The sequence below is a fragment of the Manis pentadactyla genome, chromosome 3 (genome assembly GCF_030020395.1).
Source record: "Manis pentadactyla isolate mManPen7 chromosome 3, mManPen7.hap1, whole genome shotgun sequence".
Taxonomy (NCBI): domain Eukaryota; kingdom Metazoa; phylum Chordata; class Mammalia; order Pholidota; family Manidae; genus Manis; species Manis pentadactyla.
Genome location: NC_080021.1, coordinates 100495768 through 100517784, shown reverse-complemented (window position 1 = coordinate 100517784; position 22017 = coordinate 100495768). Strand labels below are relative to the sequence as shown.

The 22017-nt window shown below is 40.7% G+C and overlaps 1 protein-coding gene across 2 annotated transcripts in view; it reads left to right on the top strand.

Moving 5' to 3' along the window:
- The first annotated feature begins 5068 nt into the window (after positions 1 to 5068).
- Positions 5069 to 22017, top strand: part of DHTKD1 (dehydrogenase E1 and transketolase domain containing 1) — a 72197-nt gene continuing 55248 nt past the window's right edge. For both annotated transcript variants that reach the window (XM_036908096.2, XM_036908099.2), the window contains exons 1-2: positions 5069 to 5347; positions 21458 to 21613. In XM_036908096.2, the coding sequence (XP_036763991.1) occupies positions 5191 to 5347; positions 21458 to 21613 (313 nt within the window). In that variant the 5' untranslated portion in view covers positions 5069 to 5190. The remainder of the gene's footprint in view (positions 5348 to 21457; positions 21614 to 22017) is intronic.

The window sequence follows — 22017 nt, the reverse complement described above, 5'->3', positions numbered from 1 at the left end:
TGTCGGGCTGACTGCAGCCCAGAGGCTGCCCCCCTGAGGATCCCCGCCTGGGTGGTAAGGTCAGGCGAGCCGCTGAGTGTCTTCTCGTGCGCTCAGCGCGCTGCTTTGATTCAGTGCACAGGTGGCTCGTCCCTTTCTGCATAAAATACTAACATAATAGCAATCCAATAGTCCTAGTAAGACAGGGGTCTTACAGTTGTCTACAGAACAAATGAAGAATAGTTTATTTTTGAAGAAAAATTTATTTTAGGGGAAACAAATTAATTTTCATTAGCATCTACTTTATATCCCATATACAATTCAAGAAAGTTTAGATTCTATGAAAGAAGAGACAAAAAATGAGACAATAGACTTCAGTGAAAGGGCTGCTGGTGAGCAGGTGACGTTGGGATAGTAACCACATTTCTACAGATGTGGGGACTTTTCCTCCCATGGCAGGGAGGGTTTGAGTGAGCATCTGTGGTCTTCCCACCCATCCACTCACTTCCGCTCCAGTGGGAGGAGTGGCTGTTGTGCCTGGTCGAGTTGGGGGTTTTCACAGGACTGCAGCTGGGTATTGTCACTCTAACTCAAGGACAGGAAGGGGTCCCCCAGAGTGTCTTGGGCCTGCCCTTACTCAAGGCCCTTCTGGGTTTTGCTCTTCACTGTGTGCAAGTGTGCACGTCACAGGGCTTGCTGGGCTAATACAGTTCTCCCACAGGTATGTCACAAGGTTTCAGGGTAAAGAAAAGGCCCCACTTTGTCCCTGAGACTAAAACTTGTTCTTCTGTTTGGCCTTTATCAATTGCCCTTTGAGGTTATTGGGTATTTTCCCAGCCATTAGAACAGCTGGTATTTGATCCCCATTCGTGAATTTTGTGCCTACTCTGTTCATTGAAATTGAAGGGTGGTTGAGAGGAGTGGTGTCTTACTGTCCCAAATAAGAAAGATTTAAAGGGAATTAAAATATAGCAATGTGTTTTTTTAACTTTTTTATTTTTAAAATAATTTCAAGCTTAGGGAAAAGTTGAAAGAATAATACCATGAATTCCCACTTACTTTTCTTCTAGATTTCTCTTTAGTTAATGTTACCACTACCCCATCCATACTCATTATCATTCTATCTCTGTGTGTGTTGTATTTATGCATATGTACACGTTATATGTATGTATGTATGTATGTATGTATATATGTATACACACACACACACACACACACACAACTAGAAACCAGTGCATGTATTGATTGAGTGTTTTGTGGAGACAGGGAACCAGCCATTTGTAATGTTTATATAGGAAAAACTTAAATACACAAATAGCCAGGAAAATATGAAAAAGAAGGTTAATGATTCATTAAAACAAATTCATAAAAGAGAATTAGATCCAAATATATATAGGAATTTAAAATTTGATGAAAGTGGCATTCTAAATAAATAGGGGGAATAAGAATTATTTAATAAATTATGTTGGAGAATGCATCTGGGAAATTGAAAGCTGAATTTCTATCTTAGACCTTACACCAAAATGAGTTCCATGAGTCAGAGATCTAAATATCGCAGTGAGGGGACTTGGGGCTGTGTTGTCAGGCAGGAGTATGAAGTGCCTGAAGCTTCTGAAAGTTTCTGCCCCAACACCTTGTCTCTACTTACTGGCCTCTCACAAGGCGAGTGGCATGAGCTTGGACTTGGTAGCAGGTATATGAAACTCCTGAGGCTAAATACATGTATTTCTGTTAGACTACAATATATGTGTTCCTGGAAAACCTGTGTTCTGCAGAAAATGCACAATAAAATTATAGGTTTGTTGGGAAAATAGGGTTGGGGCAGGTCGCTCAATACCTGTGCAGTTTTGACCCTAGAATGCTAGCCAGGACAACATTTGGTGCCTTTGGGCATCCAGGGCAGGCACTGCGGCTGGAGGCTGCCTCAGGAGTTATGAAAAATGCACAGAAACAATCATGGAATTGTTGAGATTAAGGCCCAGCAAAGGAAACTGAGCTCTGACTCAGTTAAGGCGGGCCTGGAAGGTGGCCCCACATGCTGTTACCTGAGTTCTGAGCCGAACCCAAGACCTGGGGGTGGATATTTGCAAACTTCCACATTTCCACTAACATAGGTCCCTTATTTATCAATCACAAAACAGCTACTGATGTCATAGAAAAATAACTAGATAATTTATCTTTGTCCTTAAATTTTAAAAAATGACCATGATTTGGAAAGCACTGTTTGAAATATAAATTTTTTGTATCATTAATAATAATAACATGTCATTAGAAAAATGAGGGAAAGAGAAGTTAAGGAACCTGCCCATGGTTCCAGTAAGTGGCAGAGCCAAGGTTAGGAGTCAGGTGATGTCATAGAAAAATAACTAGATAATTTATCTTTGTCCTTAAATTTTAAAAAATGACCATGATTTGGAAAGCACTGTTTGAAATATAAATTTTTTGTATCATTAATAATAATAACATGTCATTAGAAAAATGAGGGAAAGAGAAGTTAAGGAACCTGCCCATGGTTCCAGTAAGTGGCAGAGCCAAGGTTAGGAGTCAGGTAATTTAGATGAAAAGTTACTTAGCCACGATCCTAGGCTAGCTTTTTCTAACACAGGCATCATTATCTCCATTACACATATGGAAACTGAGATGTGATCCAACATGAGATGTGACCAATATTAGCTATGTAGTCACATAGTTAATAACTGGCAAAGCTAGAATTTGAACCTAGATATCTCCTTCCAAAAGCCCTGTTTCCTCAAAATTCTCTACCTACATCTCAGCTTTCTTTCTTGGCAACTCCTTATCACAGCCTTTAAACTTGGGAGTTCCTCAGGATTACAAGTGTAGGTCTTATCATTCATGCCCAGGATCTCAATAATATTGATACATGAAACATCAAATTAATTTTTCCAGTCCCTGCTTTTCTTCTGTATTCCAGACAGGTATATCCAACTGCCAAATTTACAGATCTACTTAATATCACAGATACAACCCATCTGTCCCAAATGAACTTTGCTTGTCCAGTTTGTTTTCCTTCCACTGTTCCTCAGAGCAATGAAGAAGACAGGCAAATTCCCATATTCTGGTAGCTTACAGTTTAGTGGGAGAGCCACCCACAAGGGAATCACATCCTATTCACATTTAAGCTACATAAATTTAATCAATCATGTAATTATTCTTGGGTTGGCGGATGGAGAGAGAACCATTAAAATACTGTAACTAAGCAAGAATTTAGTAACTCGAATTATGACATATCTGGTACTCAGGGAGCATTTATCAAAACTGTACTAATGTAATAAGGAAATGTACCAGTTATGATGAAAATGCACAGTAGGGAGAATGAAACTAGCTGAGGGGATCAGGTGTACTTTTTCCAGAAAGTAACTCTAAGCCAGTGCAGAAAGGCGGGAATTATCCTGGTGTATGTGTTGATGGGGGTGGGTGAGGAGGAGGAAGAGCTTTCCTGGTAGAGGGAATGGCATGTGTGATGACCCTGCGGTAAGAAAGGAATGGATGTTTAAGGAACTGAAAACAGTGGCGAGGAGCATAGCAAGCCCACAGGAAGTGCGATTATACAAAGATGGAAGAAGAGGCAGGCAAAATCACATCCCACTGGGTTTTGCAAACACAAGTGGCTGTAGGGTGCAGGCAGCCTAACCACATGAAGGGTATGGAGACTGAAAACTGGCACACACATGCCCCATCTACAGAGGCCAGCAGCTACTCAACTCTAGATGCAATGGAGGAAAGCTGGTTCAGGGTGCCCCAATCTTCTAATTTTTTAAGCAAAACCAGAAATCTGGACTTTAATATGCAATCTTCCACATTCTTAATATTAGCATCCAATTTTCAAAAATTAAGACATTGTGATGGCAAGCAGATTGCACATCAGCTGTTCAGCTGGGACCTGTGGCCACCAATTTTCAAAATGATGATATTTTAACATATTGCAGAGTTTAGTATGAGTTCATAATGATACACATAAAAAGTGAAGATGTCAATAAACAATGTTCTACAAACGTGGGTCCTGAGTTGAGAAGAGAGGTGTATGCAATGGACCTCATTCTACTGGATTATCCAATCTTTTCTCTGTTTTCCGATTTAATATTTTGTAACATCTTTCAAACATGGTCTGGAGTACCTCGTGTTAAAACTGTAAAGAAAAAAGTCTTAATCACCATAACCAACTTCATCCCTGAAAATGCTGCTCTAGTGTCCCTTCCACTTTGAGGCTGTCCAGACGCTCCTGTTCATGCCAGATGCAGGTCCTCTTCCTTGCAGGGAGCCGGCGCTTGCCTGCGCCACAGCATCTCTGTGTGTTGAATTCAGTCTGCAGCTGGACTGGGAACAGATCAAGAGGAGACACAGTATATTAATTTGGAACCTGGCAGACCCATCTGTGGGCATAATGGTTGACGAGTGAGGTGGAAAGATATTTTGAGCCCATACGTGCACTGTTCTTAGGATATGAGGGGTAAGCTGTACAGATGACTGGAATGATGGGTGGCCGACCAGGGAAGGACTCATAAGACCCCCTCCCTCTCCCACCATACTGGCAAAGATAACGGTCAGTTGGGGAGCAAAAGTTTGGGAAACTCTCCAGTCGGACCAACGGTGAATCTCAAACATCTCTACACCACTGAAATCTTTTCACTCCTGCTCTATCCCTTTCTTAAAGGCTGTACTTTCGCCCCCAAAGTTTCCTAAGAAAAAAAGGGCGGGCATTGATTTTTCCGGCTCCTTCGCAGGCCCTTTCCTCCTTGCGTCGCTTGGTCTCAGTCCTAGCCGCTTTCCATGCACCCTGTCGCTAACTTTTCCTTTCTGCATGAGAACCTACATCGTGTATGTACGGCTGCTCTCTGGGGCTCCCAGCAGAGGGGTGGCCAGAGACCACGGGACGTACAGACATTTCGTTGCAGAAGGTGGGTAGCGGCAAGAACAACCTTCCAGCTTTCCGGTATCCCAGTTGCCCCAGCCTCCAGGACCGCGCGCGTCCAGCGGGGATTGGGGGCGTGGCTTCGAGGGCCTCGGACCTGGATTGGCTCCAAGCGGCAGGCCCAAGGCCAATCAGGAGCGGGGGAGGACCCCGTGGCGGGGCTTCGGCCTCCCGCCTGGCGCACAGCGTGTTCCGGGGTTCCAGGCTGTCCAGGGACTGGGCGACCCTGCTTGCTGCGGGCGGCTGCTGATCCTCGTCCTCCCGGTCAGGGGGCCAAGATAATGGCCTCCGTCCGTGTGGCAGCGGCAAGACGGGGCCTCTGCAGAGCCTCTCTGCTCCTCCTCCGGCGCAGCTACCAGACGGAGAAAGGGGTCTACGGCTACCGGCCGAGGAAGCCCCAGAGATGGGAGCCCCAGGGTGGCCTGGCGCGTCCCCCAGGTCGGGAATGGAGCCGGGCCGTGGGCCTGGCGGCTGGGGAGGCAGGGAGTCCCGCTGCCGGGCCCGCTGTGGGGTGCAGTTGAGGGGAGGTCAGCCTTTAGGGGGCCTGAGTGAGCGCGCAAGCTGGTGGGGAGGAAGGGGAGGCGAGTGGGCTGAGGACGCGAGGACGCTGGTGTCAGTGTCCGGTTACCCTCAGTCTTGCCTCAGTAGTTCGGGAACCTTGAGGCCGGTCTCACAGTGTTGGTCCCACGCTTGCGCTTGCATTTTCTTCCCATGTTTCGAGTTCTGACTGGTTTTGTGAGGTCTTGTCTTTTCTATTCCTTGGTTGCAAACGTGTGGGAACTTAGCTCTGTGGAGGCGGGGCTGCAGGAAAAGGAAAGTTCTAAGATTTCCCAGCTCCTCGAATTTGCCCAAGGATACTACGTTTCCAGGGCTGTATCCAAGGCTCGTGTGAGAGGGACGTGTAGAGGTCACGACTGTACCACAGGGCTGAAGAGGGCAGTTCGTTGGTGGTCTTGGACAGCATGGTATTTATTATCTGTCTCCGAGGTCTAACTAGCTTCTTACTATAATTTCAGAGTTTAAAACTCTTTGCTGAATTTAAGACACTGTTGCTGGTGTAAATTTTAATAGATTAGGAGACATAAATATCAGTTTTTGGAACCTTTCTTGCATACTTCTATGCAAGAGGCTAATTTTGAGATTTGGCTTGTGGTGCAGTTATTTTATCTATTATGGTGCAAAGTTATTTCATCCTCACAGAGTGGAAGATGAATACAGATTGATTTTTAGAGGAAAATCATCTGGCATCTTCTATCCAGTTATTAGACTAACAGTGAATATCCTGCTTCATCATCTAAGCACCTGACCTTTGAATCTTCATCACACATTGGAGCCTCAAAGTTTTGCCCTCAACCTCAGGGGACATTCAAATAAACCTGTTTTCTGTCTCTTGGATGCAGTGCAGTTTCTTTAGGGAAGGCGTTTTGGCCAACTAGATTGTTAATCTCTTAAGGTTAAGACTACAGGTTATCTTATTTCACAAATTGAGTGTCAAGAATTTTCTATATCACTTGCACTCAAACTCAAGTGTGCATTCAGGTAACTTTGAAGGATGTTTAAAATGCCAGTTCCCAGGCCTCTCTTCTCCCCAAGGTTCTAAATTAGTGGTCTGAGATGAGGTTCAGGAATATGTTTTTATCAGGCACCCAAGTGATTCTCTTGCAAGAGGCCCATGGCCTCCAGTGGCCAAATACTGTTAAAAGGGATCTATATACAGGACATGTGTTGACAATCTCTTCATTTAAGATCGTATTAGCAGGTGCTCAGTGCACAATTATTGTGATCTCGTTTGAGGTTTTCCCTCACAATTGGGTCTCTATTCGTTTCCTATTAACAGTCTGGCAACTGAGAATTAAGCGTTTAAAACCTGGGCCATGGTTCTTAAACAAAGACTGTGTCCAAATCATCTCAGGAGCTTTGAGTTGGTGTGGTTTGAAAAATATATCTGGGGGTGGTTTTGCATGTAATCCCTTCTCTCCTCCCTCATCACCAAATTGTCCCTCCACCCCAAGCCTACTGCCCAGACTACTAATTAACTTGCTGTATGGTGAAGTTGCTCAGTCAAATTTGAAAGTTAGTATGCAGAACTGCAGGCTAAGAATACCTTTTTTTTTGGTATCATTAATATATAATTACATGAGCAACATTGTAGTTATTAGATTCCCCCTATTTACAAGTCCCCACCACATACCCCATTACAGTCACTGTCCAGAAGCGTAGTAAGATGCTTTAGAATCACTACTTGTCTTCTTTGTGCTATACTGCCTTCCTGTGCCCCCTGCCCCACTACATTATGTGTGATAATCATAATGCCCCTTATTCCCCTTCTCCCTCCCTTCCATCCCACACCCCAGTCCCTTTCCTTTTGGCAACTGTTAGTCCATTCTTGGGTTCTGTGAGTCTGCTGCTCTTTTGTTCCTTCAGTTTTTGCTCTGTTCTTATGCTCCACAGATGAGTGAAATCATTTGGTACTTGTCTTTCTCCACCTGGCTGATTTCACTGAGCATAACACCCTCTAGCTCCATCCATATTGTCGCAAATGGTAGGATTTATTTTCTTCCTATGGCTGAATAATACTCCATTGTATATATGTACCACCACTTTATCCATTCATTTACTGATGGACACTTAGGTTGCTTCCATTTCTTGGCTATTGTAAATAGTGCTGTGATAAACATAAAGGTGCATATGTCTTTTTGAGACAGGGTAACTGCATTCTTAGGGTAAATTCCTAGGAGTGGAATTCCTGGGTCAAAAGGTATTTCTATTTTTAGTTTTTTGAGGAACCTTCATACTGATTTCTACAGAGGTTGAACTAGTTTACATTCCCACCAGCACTGTAGGAGGGTTCCCCTTTCTCTGCATCTTCGCCAGCATTCGTTGTTCCTATTCTTTTCTATGTTGGCTATCCTAACTGGCATAAGGTGATATCTCATTATGGTTTTAATGTGCATATCCCTGATGATTAGTGATGTGGAGCATCTTTTCATGTGCCTGTTGGCCATCTGAATTTCTTTGGAGAATTGTCTCTTCATATCCTCTGCACATTTTTAATAGGGTTACTTGCTTTTTCTGTGTTGAGGCGTATGAGTTCTTTATATATTTTGGATCTTAACCCCTTGTCAGATACGTCATTTACAAATATGTTCTCCCATACTGTAGGATGCCTTTTTGTTCTGGTGATAGTGTCCTTTTCTGTACAGAAGCTTTTTAGCATGATGTAGTCCCATTTGTTCATTTTTTATTTTGTTTCCCTTGCCCTTGAAGGGATTACGTGCAAAATCACCTCCAGATGTGTTTTTCAAACCACACATTTATTTTGTTTCCCTTGTCCCTTGCATGACAGCACAGTTATGTGTGAGCATGGGCTGATTGGTCACTAATCCATTGAGATGTCTTATTTAAGAGGAACGAGTGTGCGGTTAGAGTAGTATGACCCTGAAGTAAGAACCAGATGCCAGATAAAGATTCAACATAGCTACCCCCAATGTCAATGGGCCCGGATCAATTATTCACAGCCTAAATGATGAACAAGATATTCGTAAAATAGGAGGTCTATTCCATACCCTTCCTACCACTACCTCTGCTCTCATTATCGACATGCGTTCAGGAAAAAGTTGTTCATATTTATATTCAAGAGATTTTCGCCTGTTTTCTTCTAAAAGTTTTATCATTTCATAACTTACATTCAGGTATTTGATCCATTTTGAGTTTACTTTTGTGCATGGGGTTAGACAATAATCCAGTTTCATTCTCTTGCATATAACTGTCCAGTTTTGCCAATACCAGCTGTTGAAGAGGCTTTCATTTCTGCATTGTAAATCCATGGCTCCTTTGTCATATATTAATTGACTGCATATGCTTGGGTTTATATCTGGGCTCTCTCGTCTGTTCCATTGGTCTATGAGTCTGTTCTTGTGCCAGTACGAAATTGTCTTGATTACTGTGGCTTTTTAGTAGAGCTTGAAGTTGGGGAGTGTAGTCCCCCAAGCTTTGTTCTTCCTTCTCAGAATTGCTTTGGCTATTCGGGGTCTTTTCTGGTTCCATATGAATTTAGAAGTGTTTGTTTTAGTTCATTGGAGAATGGTATTTTGATAGGAATTGCATTGAATCTATAGATTGCTTTAGGCAGGATGGCCATTTTGACATTATTCTTCCTATCCATGTATCGCGTTCGCTCCTTGTGGCGGTGACGACAGCGATACGTACACAGACCTGGTTCACTTCAGTTCTTTATTGTTGCTCGGAAGGTCGGGAGAAGGTGAGTGAGAAGAAGCAACAGCCGGAGAGAGTGAGTGAGAGGAAGAATGAGAGGAGAGAGACTCTCCTTCTCTTTCCTGCTTATGCCTTATATAAAGGAAGCTGGCCTATGGTGATCAAGATCATGCGTGACCTTTAAGCTGATTGGTAGCATGCCTTCTGCATGAGTTGAGCACGAGCGCGGAAGCATGGGGCAAGCCTATAGGAGCAACTTCCTTATGCTAATGCCACCAAACCAGGAAGGGTGGCGCCCAGGAAGCGGGTGCCATCTTAGGGTGTTGGTCAGCTACAGTGGAAGGGCGGTGTTCAGCCATAGTGGGACTCAGCCTCGGCCGTAGGCCGGCCCCTACATCCATGAACACGGGATGTGTTTCCATTTATTGGCATCTTCTTTAATTTGTCTCATGAGTGTTTTGAGGTTTTCAGAGTATAGGTCTTTCACTTCCTTGGTTAGGTTTATTCCTAGGTATTTTATTCTTTTTGATGCAATTGTGAATGGAATTGTTTTCATGATTTCTCTTTCTGCTGGTTCATCATTACTGTATAGGAAACCAACAGATTTCTGTGTATTAATTTTGTATCCCACAACTTTGCTGAATTCAGATATTAGATCTACTAGTTTTGGAGTGGATTCTTTAGGGTTTTTTATGTACAATATCATGTCATCTGCAAACAGGGACAGTTTGATTTCTTCCATGCCAATGTGGATGCCTTTATTTCTTTGTGTAGTCTGATTGCCGTGGCTAGGACCTCCAGAACTGTATTGAATAAAAGTAGGGAGAGTGGGCATCCTTGTTTTGTTCCTGATCTTAAAGGAAAAGTTTTCAGCTTCTCACTGTTAAGTATAATGTTGGATGTGGGTTTGTCAGATATGATCTTTACTGTGTTGTGGTACTTGCCCTCTATACCCATTTTGCTGAGAGTTTTTATCAGGAATGGATGTTGCATTTTGTCAAATACTTTTCAGCATCAATGGAGCCGATCATGTGTTTTTTGTCCTTCTTTTTATTGATGTGGTGGATGATGCTGATGGTTTTTCGAATGTTGTACCATCCTTGCATCCCTGGGATGAATCCCACTTGATCATGGTGTATGATCTTCTTGATGTATTTTTAAATTCAGTTTGCTAATATTTTGTTGAGTATTTTTGCATCTGTGTTCATCAGGAATATTGGTCTGTAATTTTCTTCGTTTGTGGTGTCTTTGTCTGGTTTTGGTATTAGAGTAATGTTGGCCTCGTAGAATGAGTTTCAGAGTATTCCCTTCTCTTCTACTTTTTGGAAACCTTCAAGGAGGATGGGTATTAGGTCTTCACTAAATGTTTGATAAAATTCAGTGGTGAAACCATCTGGTCCAGGAGTTTTGTTCTTAGATGGTTTTTTATTATGAATTCAATTTCCTTGCTGGTAATTGGTCAATTCAGATTTTCTGTTTCTTCCTCGATCAGCCTTGGAAGATTGTATTTTTCTAGAAAGTTGTCCATTTCTTCTAGGTTATGTGGTTTGTTGGCATATAATTTTTCATAGTATTCTCTCATAATTATTTGTATTTCTGTGGTGTCCATCATGATTTTTCCTTTTTCATTTCTGATTCTGTTAATGTGTGTAGACTCTCTTTTTTTCTTGGTAAGTCTGGCTAGGGGTTTATCTATTTTGTTTATTTTTCAAAGAACCAGCTCCTGGTTTCATTGATTCTTTCTATTGTTTTATTCTTCTCGATTTTATTTATTTCTGCTCTAATCTTTATTAAGTCCATCCTTCCACTGACTTTGGGCCTCATTTCTTCTTCCTTTTCTAGTTTTGTTGATTGTGAGTTTAGACTGTTCATTTGGAATTGTTCTTCTTTCCTGAGGTAGGCCTGTATTCCACTATACTTCCCTCTTAACACGGCCTTCGCTACATCCCACTGATTTTGTGTTGTTGAATTATTGTTGTCATTTGTCTCCATATATTGCTTGATCTCTTTTTTATTTGGTCATTGATCCATTGATTATTTAGGAGCATGTTATTAAGCCTCCATGTGTTTGTGGGCTTTTTCATTTTCTTTGTGTAATTTATTTCTACTTTCATACCTTTGTGGTCTGAGAAGCTGGTTGGTGCAATTTCAATCTTTTTAATTTACTGAGGCTCTTTTTGTGGCCTAGTATATGATCTATTCTTGAAAATGTTCCATGTAAACTTGAAAAGTATGTATATCCTGTTGCTTTTGGATGGAGTGTTCTGTAGATGTCCGTTAGGTCCATCTGTTCTAATATGTTGTTCAGTGCCTGTGTCTCTTTAATTATTTTCTGTCTGGTTGATCTGTCCTTTGGAGTGAGCAGTGTGTTGAAGTCTCCTAAAATGAATGCATTGCATTCTATTTCCCCATTTAATTCTGTTAGCATTTGTTTCACATATGTAGTTGATCCTGTGTTGGTGCATAGATATTTACAATAGTTACATCCTCTTGTTGGACTGACCCTTTTATTTTATCATTATGTAATGTCCTCCTTTGTCTCTTGTTACTTTCTTGGTTTTGAAGTCTATTTTGTCTGTTACAAGTACTGCAACTCCTACTTTTTTCTCCCTATTAGTTGCATGAAATATCTTTTTCCATCCCTTTACTTTCAGTCTGTATATGTCTTTGGGTTTGAAGTCAGTCTCTTGTGGGCAGCATATAGATGGGTCTTGTTTTTTTATCCATTCAGTGACTCTATGTCTTTTGATTGGTGCATTCAGACCATTTACATTTAGGGTGATTATGGATAGATATGTACTTATTGCCATTGCAGGCTTTGGATTCATGGTTACCAAAGGTTCAAGAGCAGTTCCTTTGCTGTCTAATGGTCTAATTTAACTCACTTAGTATGCTATTACAAACACAACCTAAAGGTTCTTTTTTTTTTTTTCCTCCTTTTTTCTTCCTCCTCCATTCTTTATATGTTAGGTATCATATTCTGTACTCTTTGTCTGTCCCTTGATTGACTTTGGGGGTAGTTGCTTTGATTTTGCATCTGCTTAGTAAGTAATTGTTCAACTTTGCTGTGGTTTTATTTCCCTTATTTATTTACTACATCTAATCTGCTTTTAAATCCCTGGTGACAGCTGTTTAGCCTTAGGACTACTTCTATCTATAGCAGTCCCTTCAAAATGCACTGTAGAGGTGGTGTGTGGGAGGTAAATCCTCTCAGCTTTTGCTTATCTGAAAATTGTCTAAACCCTCCTTCATATTTAAATGATAACCTTGCTGGGTAGAGTATTCTTGGTTTGAGGCCCTTCTTTTTCATTGCATTAAATATATCATGCCAATCCCTTCTGGCCTGTAAGATTTCTGTTGAGAAATCTGAGATAGCCTGATGAGTTTTCCTTTGTATGTGATCTTTATTCTCTCTGTAGCTGCTTTTGAAAGTCTGTCTTTATCCTTGATCTTTGCCATTTTAATTATTATATGTCTTGATGTTGTCTTCCTTGGGTCCCTTGTGTTGGGAGATCTGTGCACCTCCATGGCCTGAGAGACTATCTCCTTCCCCAGACTGTTGAAGTTTTCAGCAATTACCTCCTCAATGACACTTTCTATCCCTTTTTCTCTCTCTCTCTTCTTCTTCTTCTGGTACCCCTGTTATGCAAATATTGTTCCATTTGGATTGGTCACACAGTTCTCTCAATATTTTTTCATTCTTAGAGATCCTTTTATCTCTATGTACCTTAGCTTCTTTGTATTCCTCTTCTCTAGTTTCTATTCCATTTACCATCTCTTCTACTACATCTAATCTACTTTTAAATCCCTCCATTGTATGTTTCATTTCAGATATGGAATTTCTTAATGATTGAATCTCCTTCTTATATTCATTCCTGAGTTCTTGAATATTTTTCTCTACCTCCATGAGCAAGTTTGTGATTTTTATTTTAAACTGTCTTTCAGGAAGATTGGTGAGTTCAGTTTCATTCGCCCCTTTTTCTGGGGTTTGTGAGATTTGGTCTGAACCAGGTTCCTTTGATGTTTCATATTTCTGTGTGATGCCCTCTAGTGCCCAGAAGCTCCATTCTCTGGAGCTACTCAGCCCCTGGAGTGAGGTTGGGGGTTGAAGGGGAGTGGTGCTGGTGCCTGAGGGGAGCAAAGAGCTGTTTCCTGATTCCTGGCTGCCGTGGCTGTCTCCAGTGTCAAAGTCAGGGCCTGAGCACACAGGTGTAAGCCTCTATGCTCTGCATCTCTAGCTCTTGTAGCATCCCATCTCTTCTGGCACTGATGCCAGCACAGTGACTGCCGGTTTGCAAGCTGGTGCCAGCAGGCCGGGAGGAAGGCACAATAGGCTGCATGTCACAGTGGGGGGCCTTGGAGATGAGTAGCCAGCCAGGGGGATGGAGCACCTGAAGCTGCTCAACGTTCCCAACCTGCTGGGCAGACCATGCCCAACCTTTTTCACCTATCCCTTCTCCCGTGCAGCAAGCTCCATGCAAACCCACCCCTTCAGCCACCCTCTCGCTGCTAGGAAGCCTCTCAGACCACCCGCCTTTCCTTTATTCCAGAGTGGCCGGATGTGGATTCCCATCCTCCACAAATGACCAGAATCTCAGTCTCTCAAGCACTCCGCTGTCCCAGCTCACCAACCCCACCAACCTCCAGAGCACCACACAATGTAGGTTTGTGTTCCAAAGCAGATCTCCAGGCCTTGGTGTTCAGCAGTCTTAGGTTTCCACCCCCTCCCCTCTCCGTTTCTCTTCCTCCCACCTGTGAGCTGGGGTGGGGGAAGGGCTTGGGTCCTGCCAGATCAGGGCTTTGGTATGTTACCCTGTTTCGTGAGGTCTGCTCTCTTCTCCAGGTGTATGTAGTCTGGTGCAGCCTTCTTTCCTGTTGCCATTTTAGGGTTAGTTGTATTAACTATATTTTCATACTATGTGTGTTTTGGGGAGGAGTTCTGTCTTACCTCTCATGCCGCCATCTTGAATCTAAGGATTCCATTTTATGTGTTATTGGAAGGGGAGAGTAAAATCAATACTGGGAACAATTGTTTGTTGCAGTTACAGGATCTGGTTTAAGGAATTTTGTTGCTAAGAGCAATGACTATTTCATTTTCCTTATTTTCTTACTCTGTATAAAATTTAAAGGCAAGTAGGGCATTTTGTAACTTTTTTCATGATTTCCATCGCATGTAGATCTGTGAGAGTTTCTTTTTCTTTTTGTTTCAGAAAGTATCACAGTATTTGTAATAACTCTTTTTGCAGATCATTATCTCCAGCTAAGCTGTGGGAGAAAGGCAAGGAGAATTGCATGGGTCACTTTCCACATTCTGGCCAACAGGAAGGAGGAAAGGGGGAAAGGAAATGAACACCCCTCCCTTTAAGAGCAAAACCCAGGAGTGGCATACATCACTTTTTCTACCTTATCATTGGTCATAACTTAGTCACATGGTTACACTGGCTGTATGGAAGGCTGGGACCTGTATCTCTATTCTGGGTGGCCATATAGTCACCTGTCCATTACCAGGAAACAAAAGGGGTGCAGATTTGGGAGTTATAGCAGTCTCTGCTGCAGATGAGTTATAAAAATCTGGGACAAGCAGTCCACCTTCAACTTTTTCACCTCACACTTGCTGTCAAATTTTGAGCACTTATATTTCTCCAACCCTCGCTTTCTTTACATTTTCACTAACTGGCATCTAAGCCTTCAGTTCTGGTCTGCTGCAAAAAACAAAATAGTTTAATTAAGGGTTCTTAACCTGTATCCTTGCATTGCTATGAAAAGATTTCAGAGGGTCTGTGTACTTTGCATAGTTCTGTGTGTGTCTGTTTCTAGGCAAAGAACCTGTAGCAATCTTTACATTCTCAAAGAGATCCATGACTTCAAAATGGAAAATGCTGGTATACTGGTATGTAAATGTATAGTCTGGTTCCCTTGTAACTTAGTCCATTCTTTCTAAAATATTGGTTTCTTTGAGTCATTTTCTTTCTCAAGTCTCCAAAGGTTCTACTTACCTCTCAGAATAAAATCAAAATTCTTTAGCTTGTGCCTTTAGCTCAGTGCCCTTCATGTTTCTTGACTCATCCTACCTTCTTAATTAGCTCCACATAAATTTCCCCATGTTCTTGCCTTAATCCAAAACCTTTCTCCCCTTCCTGGGGCCTCCCTACTTCTTACCCATTCCCCACAGTCCAACTCCATTCCCATCTCTTCTGTGATACTTTCCAGACAACTTCAGGCTTTCCTAATCTGAACTCCCTTGACTTTCAGCATGGGACCCCTTGGACTCTACTGAACTTTTCCTGATTACGTGCAGTTTTATGTAGGGACCGTCTTCTCACTTACATTGTAAGATCTTGTCTGGCAAAGATTCCTCTCAGCTCTATACTTAACCTGGAGACTTATTAAATGGTTTATTCCTACTAAAAAATGGAAATAGGGTTCTGTGTATATGCAATTTATTTGTGACATTTAGTTCATTACAATTTTGCATGTACTACCATAACACAAAATATCATGACAAGAAACACTTTATATATTGGGAAATACACTATATTTCTATGTTTTAGAAAAAGTAGTAACTTCTTTTCTGCTGATGAAAACAAGACTTGCTGGGTTTTTCCTTACATTCTGTATAAATTTGGCTTATGGTCAGTTTCAATAATTAGAATAGGAGGCAGATGAGACCAAGGACATGGTTTGATTGGCTCTAGTCTTTTTTCATAATACTTCTCAGTTGTCCTAAAAGGCACCGTCTTGATTGAGAAGAATAACTGAGTTGGTGCAATGGGTCACTCACATAACTTTTTGGTATTGGCAAAGCAAATTAGAAGAAAAAAACCTACTGAAAATGAACACATGTCCTCCTACATGAAAGGTGACATGTGAAGTGGGAGGAGGCATGGTCAAATTATTGTGCCTCCCTCCTCCTCTGCCCTTCCTCAGCATTCTTCCTTCATGTATTTATCTTGGCTAAAAATCAATGCCTGCAGAGGACCACTACATCATTCACTAAGACTTCCATTGTATTAGGCTTTAAAGAGATATTGAATTTGCTTCTAGTAACCTTTGGGATGGTAATAGTTTCACTAGTTAAAATTTGACTGATGAGTGTTCTTTGTAGCTGACAATTAGTAACAGCTTGCACTTTAACCTCTGTAAGCCTCAATCTCCAAGTAAACTTGGATTTATTTACCAATAATCCCAATTTAAAATGGATGTGGGTTTAAGAGTGGTGATTCATGGGTATAAATTTTGATATGGAGGATTTGGATTATAAAAATGGCATAATTTGGGGCCCATCAGCAATTGGGAGCCTTAGGATTCCAAACAACATTTAGTGATTACTGACCTTGACACTGAGCTCTAGTAGTTGAAGTAAGTTTGTAGGTATGCTGCGTATTACAAATAACTGGATCCTTTACTGGAGTCATGGAGAAAACAGTTGAAGAAAATCTTATTATACTAGAGATTTTAAAAAATCTAGGTAATTCTGAAGGACAAATGCAGACCAAAATAAACTAATGACATTAACTCTTGTGCTTTTTTCTTTTTTAATGTCTCAGTGACTTCTAGTACTCTTATCTCTTTTGCTGTAGGCTCTGAACTTGCCTTTTCCGTTTTTGTTACAATGTAATGGATAAGACACTGAATTGAAGCCAAATGTGCTTGAGTTCATATTCCAGCTTCTTGACTGATGTCACCTTTTGCAAGTCACTTAACTTCTTTGTGCCTGAGTTTATTCTTCTGCAGATAAGGACAGCTATTTAAGAGTTGTTGCAAGAGTTAGGTACGATGATGTCTGCACAAAATCCAGCACAGGTGTAACAAAAGTTAGTCCTCAATAAATGATCACTGACATTTATTATCAATCGGTGACTCTTACTTATCTACCTTGCAATGACTTAAGAAAGGATTCAGAAAAAACGGAAAGGAGCTGAACAAGGTTTCTATATAAAATCTGTCTTTTTTGTAAGAAAATATTTCTAGTGAAATAAATTTATTTTATAAAGATATTGTGTTTGAGATGAGAAGAGAGGATCTGATAGTAAATGAATTCAGTTGCATGACTGAGGTCTGAGTTTGCTGTATAGGATGTAGTGTTATGGTACAAAATTTTGACTTTTAATATGGTTATCTATAAAGCTCCTAAGTTGAAGCTGGAGACATCTTCTTTGTAATAGGATTCTAAGGGACTCCAATTATGAAACTCTCTTTCTTGGAGTCTTCAGTGTTTTTATAGATATCCAGTGTTCTCACTTGCTTTAAGCTTATGCTGCCTTGAATGGAAATAGACTGTGCATATGATCTAGATATTTTGCGGGGAGGCTGCTTATGACCAGATGACGCAAAAGAACTAAGTTGACTTTTAGTTTAAGTGCTAAGTTTAGTTTAAATTACCTGTCAGTCAGTGTACTTCATGCTGGTTAATATGAACACTTTTCTTCCTGGAAATAAAATGCCATTCAGTGCCCCCAGCATTCAGTGTGCTTACAGCAGACAATAAAGTAATTGATGTAGATACCCCTATCCTTTTTTTGTTTTTTTAACTCTTGCATTAGCTAAGGTTCTTTTTGTCATAGCAACAGAAAACAACATTGGCTGTCTTAAGTGAAGAGGACATTATATTTGAAAGATAAAAGGCTATCTCCTAGAACTGAAGGATGTATGGAACAACCAAGACCTGGGAAGGGAGTAAATGGAGACAACTCTGGGAATGTTGGCAGAAGCTGTGTGTGGACCCATAGGATGCAATGTTAATGTACCCAGCTTCTGTGGTACCCATATGTGTGTTGGAGGTTCTCAAGGCCACTCCCACATTCAGAGATTCACCAGAAGGACTCATGGCACTCAGGACATAGTTGTACTCACAGTTCAGATTTATTACAGTGATGTAATAAGGATACGCATCTGGATCATGGTGGAAAAAGGCACAGGAAGAGTCTGGAGGGACATTATGTTATGCAGGCTTCCTTATGTTCCCTCTCCCACAAGGGAGACAGAATGCACTCCTCTTCAAGGAACAACAGCACAGCATGCATGTGGTGTTTCTACCCAGGGAAGCCCATTAGAGACTTGGCACTCATTGGGAGATACTCATGTAAGCACCCTGTGCACATGCCAAAATTCCAGACTCCTGGAAGGAAAGCAGGTGTTCAGCATACACCACATTGTTTGCCCAGTCAGGGCTGAGTGGACACCCTTATTAATTAGGGGCAGGTGAGGACCTTCCTGAAATCCAAGTTCCCAGGCACCAGCCAAGGACCAATGTTGCAAGCAGGCTTTCCTAAGGCCAGCAGTCTCAGGCTCTTTTCTCACAGCATCTCCATCAATTCCAGGTCTCAAATTCTGGAATGATCGAATCTGACCCACTTGGACTCAGGTGTCTCTGAAATCCATTCATTTGTAGGGAGGCTGAATGGAGTGATAGAGAGATGGCCACTAGAACCTGCTCCCTGGAATGGAAGGGTGTAGTCCTCAGAAAAGAGGGACTCAAAATGAGCAAGAAGGACCCACTGTAGTGGGTATTGCACGTTTGAGGTCTCTGGAAGACTTTCATCCTGTGGGGTCTGTGACTCTGTTACAATATGCTGAATCTCAGGACCTCATTGAGTATTTCTGGAGCATATGCTGTGTGCCAGTCTCCTGAGCCAGAAGCATGCCTCCGATATTTTCCATTTTGTTTTGAAGAATAGTGTGTCTATGTGTTATAGATTTTTCCCCTATACTCTCTGACTTCTTAGGGGTTTAAACATCAAATTCAATTTCTCTGGACTTTTGTAGAATACCATGAGTACCAGGTTATTTGGGCAGTGTTATGCTTAACAGAAAGCTATTCATTTTTCTCTTAGAGTAATCCTTTGATTTATACAGTAATAATAAAATTTTAATGAAGAATATATGTATTCTATTACTGTGCTCCCATCCTTTTAAATCTTTTAATTTTATTATTTGCTACAAAAGAAATATAGGTGAAACACTTAAATGCATCTGAAACTGGAATGTGGTCAGTTTTTAAGAAGTCATTAAAGCATATCATAAAGAAATGAGAGATGTTCTAAGTATTTTAACTCAAATATATTTATTTTGGCTTTTGTATATGCAAATCTTTAAAATTGACAGCATTTATTAAAGCATCCTGAATGCATAAAGATGTAGTTTTGTGGATGATACTGGAAATGATGGAAAGTGGTAGAGAGAACCTAGAGAGAAAATAGATTGCAAAGGCCCCAAGTAGAGCTGCCAAATACCAATATTTTAGAGATAGATAGAGAAGGAGCCCCCCAAAAGTGACTGAGGTTGAGTAGCCAGTGAATTAGGAGGAAAACCAGATCTTGCAATGCCAGAGGGCCCAGGGAAAAATGTGTTTTTAAGGAGTGACCAATAGGGACAGTGCTTTAGACATGGTCTCTTTGGATTTTAACCACAACATGAAGGTGTCCTGTTTCATAAAACAGCAAATGAAAACTTCAGTAAGGTTCAGGAAAAACCCTGTGCCCACTTATATAACTAACCTCCAGCCTGAAATCAGTTCATTTACTGGGATTGTTTGATTAGTTGATTAGACATAGTGTGGTTCCTCTTAACTTCTGTATTAATACAAACAAACACATCTTTTCCATAGTCAATACATCTATGTATTGTGATAAGGTATACAATTTGCAGGACTCAGAATATAAACTGAAGCACATCTGTAGCTCTGAAATCATTGCATGGCAATAAGCATTCACAAAATGGTCAATAAGTGTTTCAAAATGTGCTAACAATTTCCCTTAGGTTCTGAAAATAAAAACACAAATTTTAAAAATGTTCAGAAAATGTGTGCCCTCAATAGTAGATCTATTCATCTTCAGGGATTTCCGCTCAGTTGATAAACTGAAAGTTAATTGAGTGTAGACAAGAAGGACTTTTTTCAAGTTTTAGAAGAACTTTCATGTGCAAAAGGAAAGAGAAGCAGCTTTGGGGTCAATATAAAATTATCTAAAATAGAATTAGATTCATTGAAAGATGATGACTTTAACTGGTGACAGGGAACCACTCATTTAGGGCTTTAAGAGGGGGAGGTTGTTTTGTTTTGTTTGTATTATGTGAGTGACAAGATCATTTCTAAGGTCTTTTCCTAGTCTAAGATTTCATGAGTCTATTAAATAACTGTATCTGGGGTCTGTAAGACTTAAGGAAAAAATATAACATTGATTTTGTAGTTCTGCCTACCTCTAATATTTAGGTAAGATATATAAAAATATCTCAGATCATAGTTAAGAGGACCATAATTATCCATAATCTTGGCATTTTAATGGTTATTTTCAATTAAGGTGTTCCCTTTTAATAACTATCTATGGGCACAGTTATTATTATTTTTTTTCATGCTCAAATGACATTTATTCCTGATTATTCATGTAGTTACTGGCTAATTTATAAATCTGCTTTTAGGGAAGTTTTTTTTAGCTTTAATTTTTATTTATTTATTTATTTAAAAAAATTTTTTGTTTTGGTATCATTAATCTACAATTACATGAAGAACATTATGTTTACTAGGCTCTTCCGTTCACCATGTCCCCCCAACATACCCCTTCACAGTCACTGTTCATCAGCCTAGTAAGATGCTGTAAAATCACTACTTGTCTTCTTGAGCACAGTTATTTTTACAAAAGTCCACTCATAGTTCTATATCCCTTTTTTTTTTTTCACTGATTTTAGCTATCATGGGATAAAGTTAGGGAAATGAGTCCATTTTCCTGGATTCTTTAGTCCTAAAATTTTTAGGATTTTAGGATTTTTAAGATTCTTTAGTCCTAAAATCTGTTTGCTGATGTGGTGGGTAAGAGCAATGCATAAAAAATGTCTAAGGCCATTATGCCAAAGTGAAATAAGCCAGACACAAAAGCATAAATACATCTCATATTCTGTCTCTTTCTCTCCCTCCACTCCCACCCCTCCCTACACACACACACACACACACACACACACACACACACGTACTTTTATACTAAAGTAGTCACATTCACAGAAATAGAAGGTAGACTGGAGGTTGCCAGGGGCAGGGGGAGAGGAGAAAATGGAGAGTTAGTGTTTATTAGATTCAGAGTTTCAGTTTACAAAGATATTTTTCTAGAGAGGGATGGTGGCAATAGCTGCACAACATTGTGAATGTACTTAATGCCATTGACTATAAACTTAAAAATGGCTAAAATGGCCAATTTTATATTATGTGTATTTTACCACAATAAAAAAATAAATACACACCAAAAAAAAAAAAATCTAAGGCCACAAATGCTTCCTTGAAAAAATGATTTTTGTGGTTTGTGGGCATTTCCTAAACTGTACTGTTTTATTTTTCCTCTGAATTAGTTGATCATGGCCTTGCCAGGTTGGTGACAGCATATTGTGAGCATGGTCATAAAGCTGCCAAAATCAACCCCCTCTTCATTGGACAAACCCTGCAAGAGAACGTGCCTGAAATCCAAGCCCTTGTGCAGACCCTGCAGGGACCCTTTCATACCACAGGTAAAGCCCACTGACAATGCACTGGCCATATCTGACAGCTGCCATCACAGGGCAGGGTTCCTTTCTGTTCTTGAAGAATATACATGCCTTTTGGAGCCAAAGCCTCCATGGGGTGTGAGGAGACAGTGAGGGGCACATTCAAGCACTGTCTAAGGGGAACAGTCTTGAGGTTCTAGAATGGTGTTCTGATAGGGCCCATTTCCTCTGCATTCAAAAACATATTTACCAAAGAAGACATACAGATGGCCCAACAGGTATGTGAAGAGGTGCTCAACATCACTGGTCATCAGGGAAATGCAAATCAAAACCAGAGTGAGAAATCGCCTAACTCCTGTTAGAATTATCAAAAAGACAAAAGGTGACAAGTGTTAATAGGATGTGGAGAAAAGAGAATCCATGTGCAC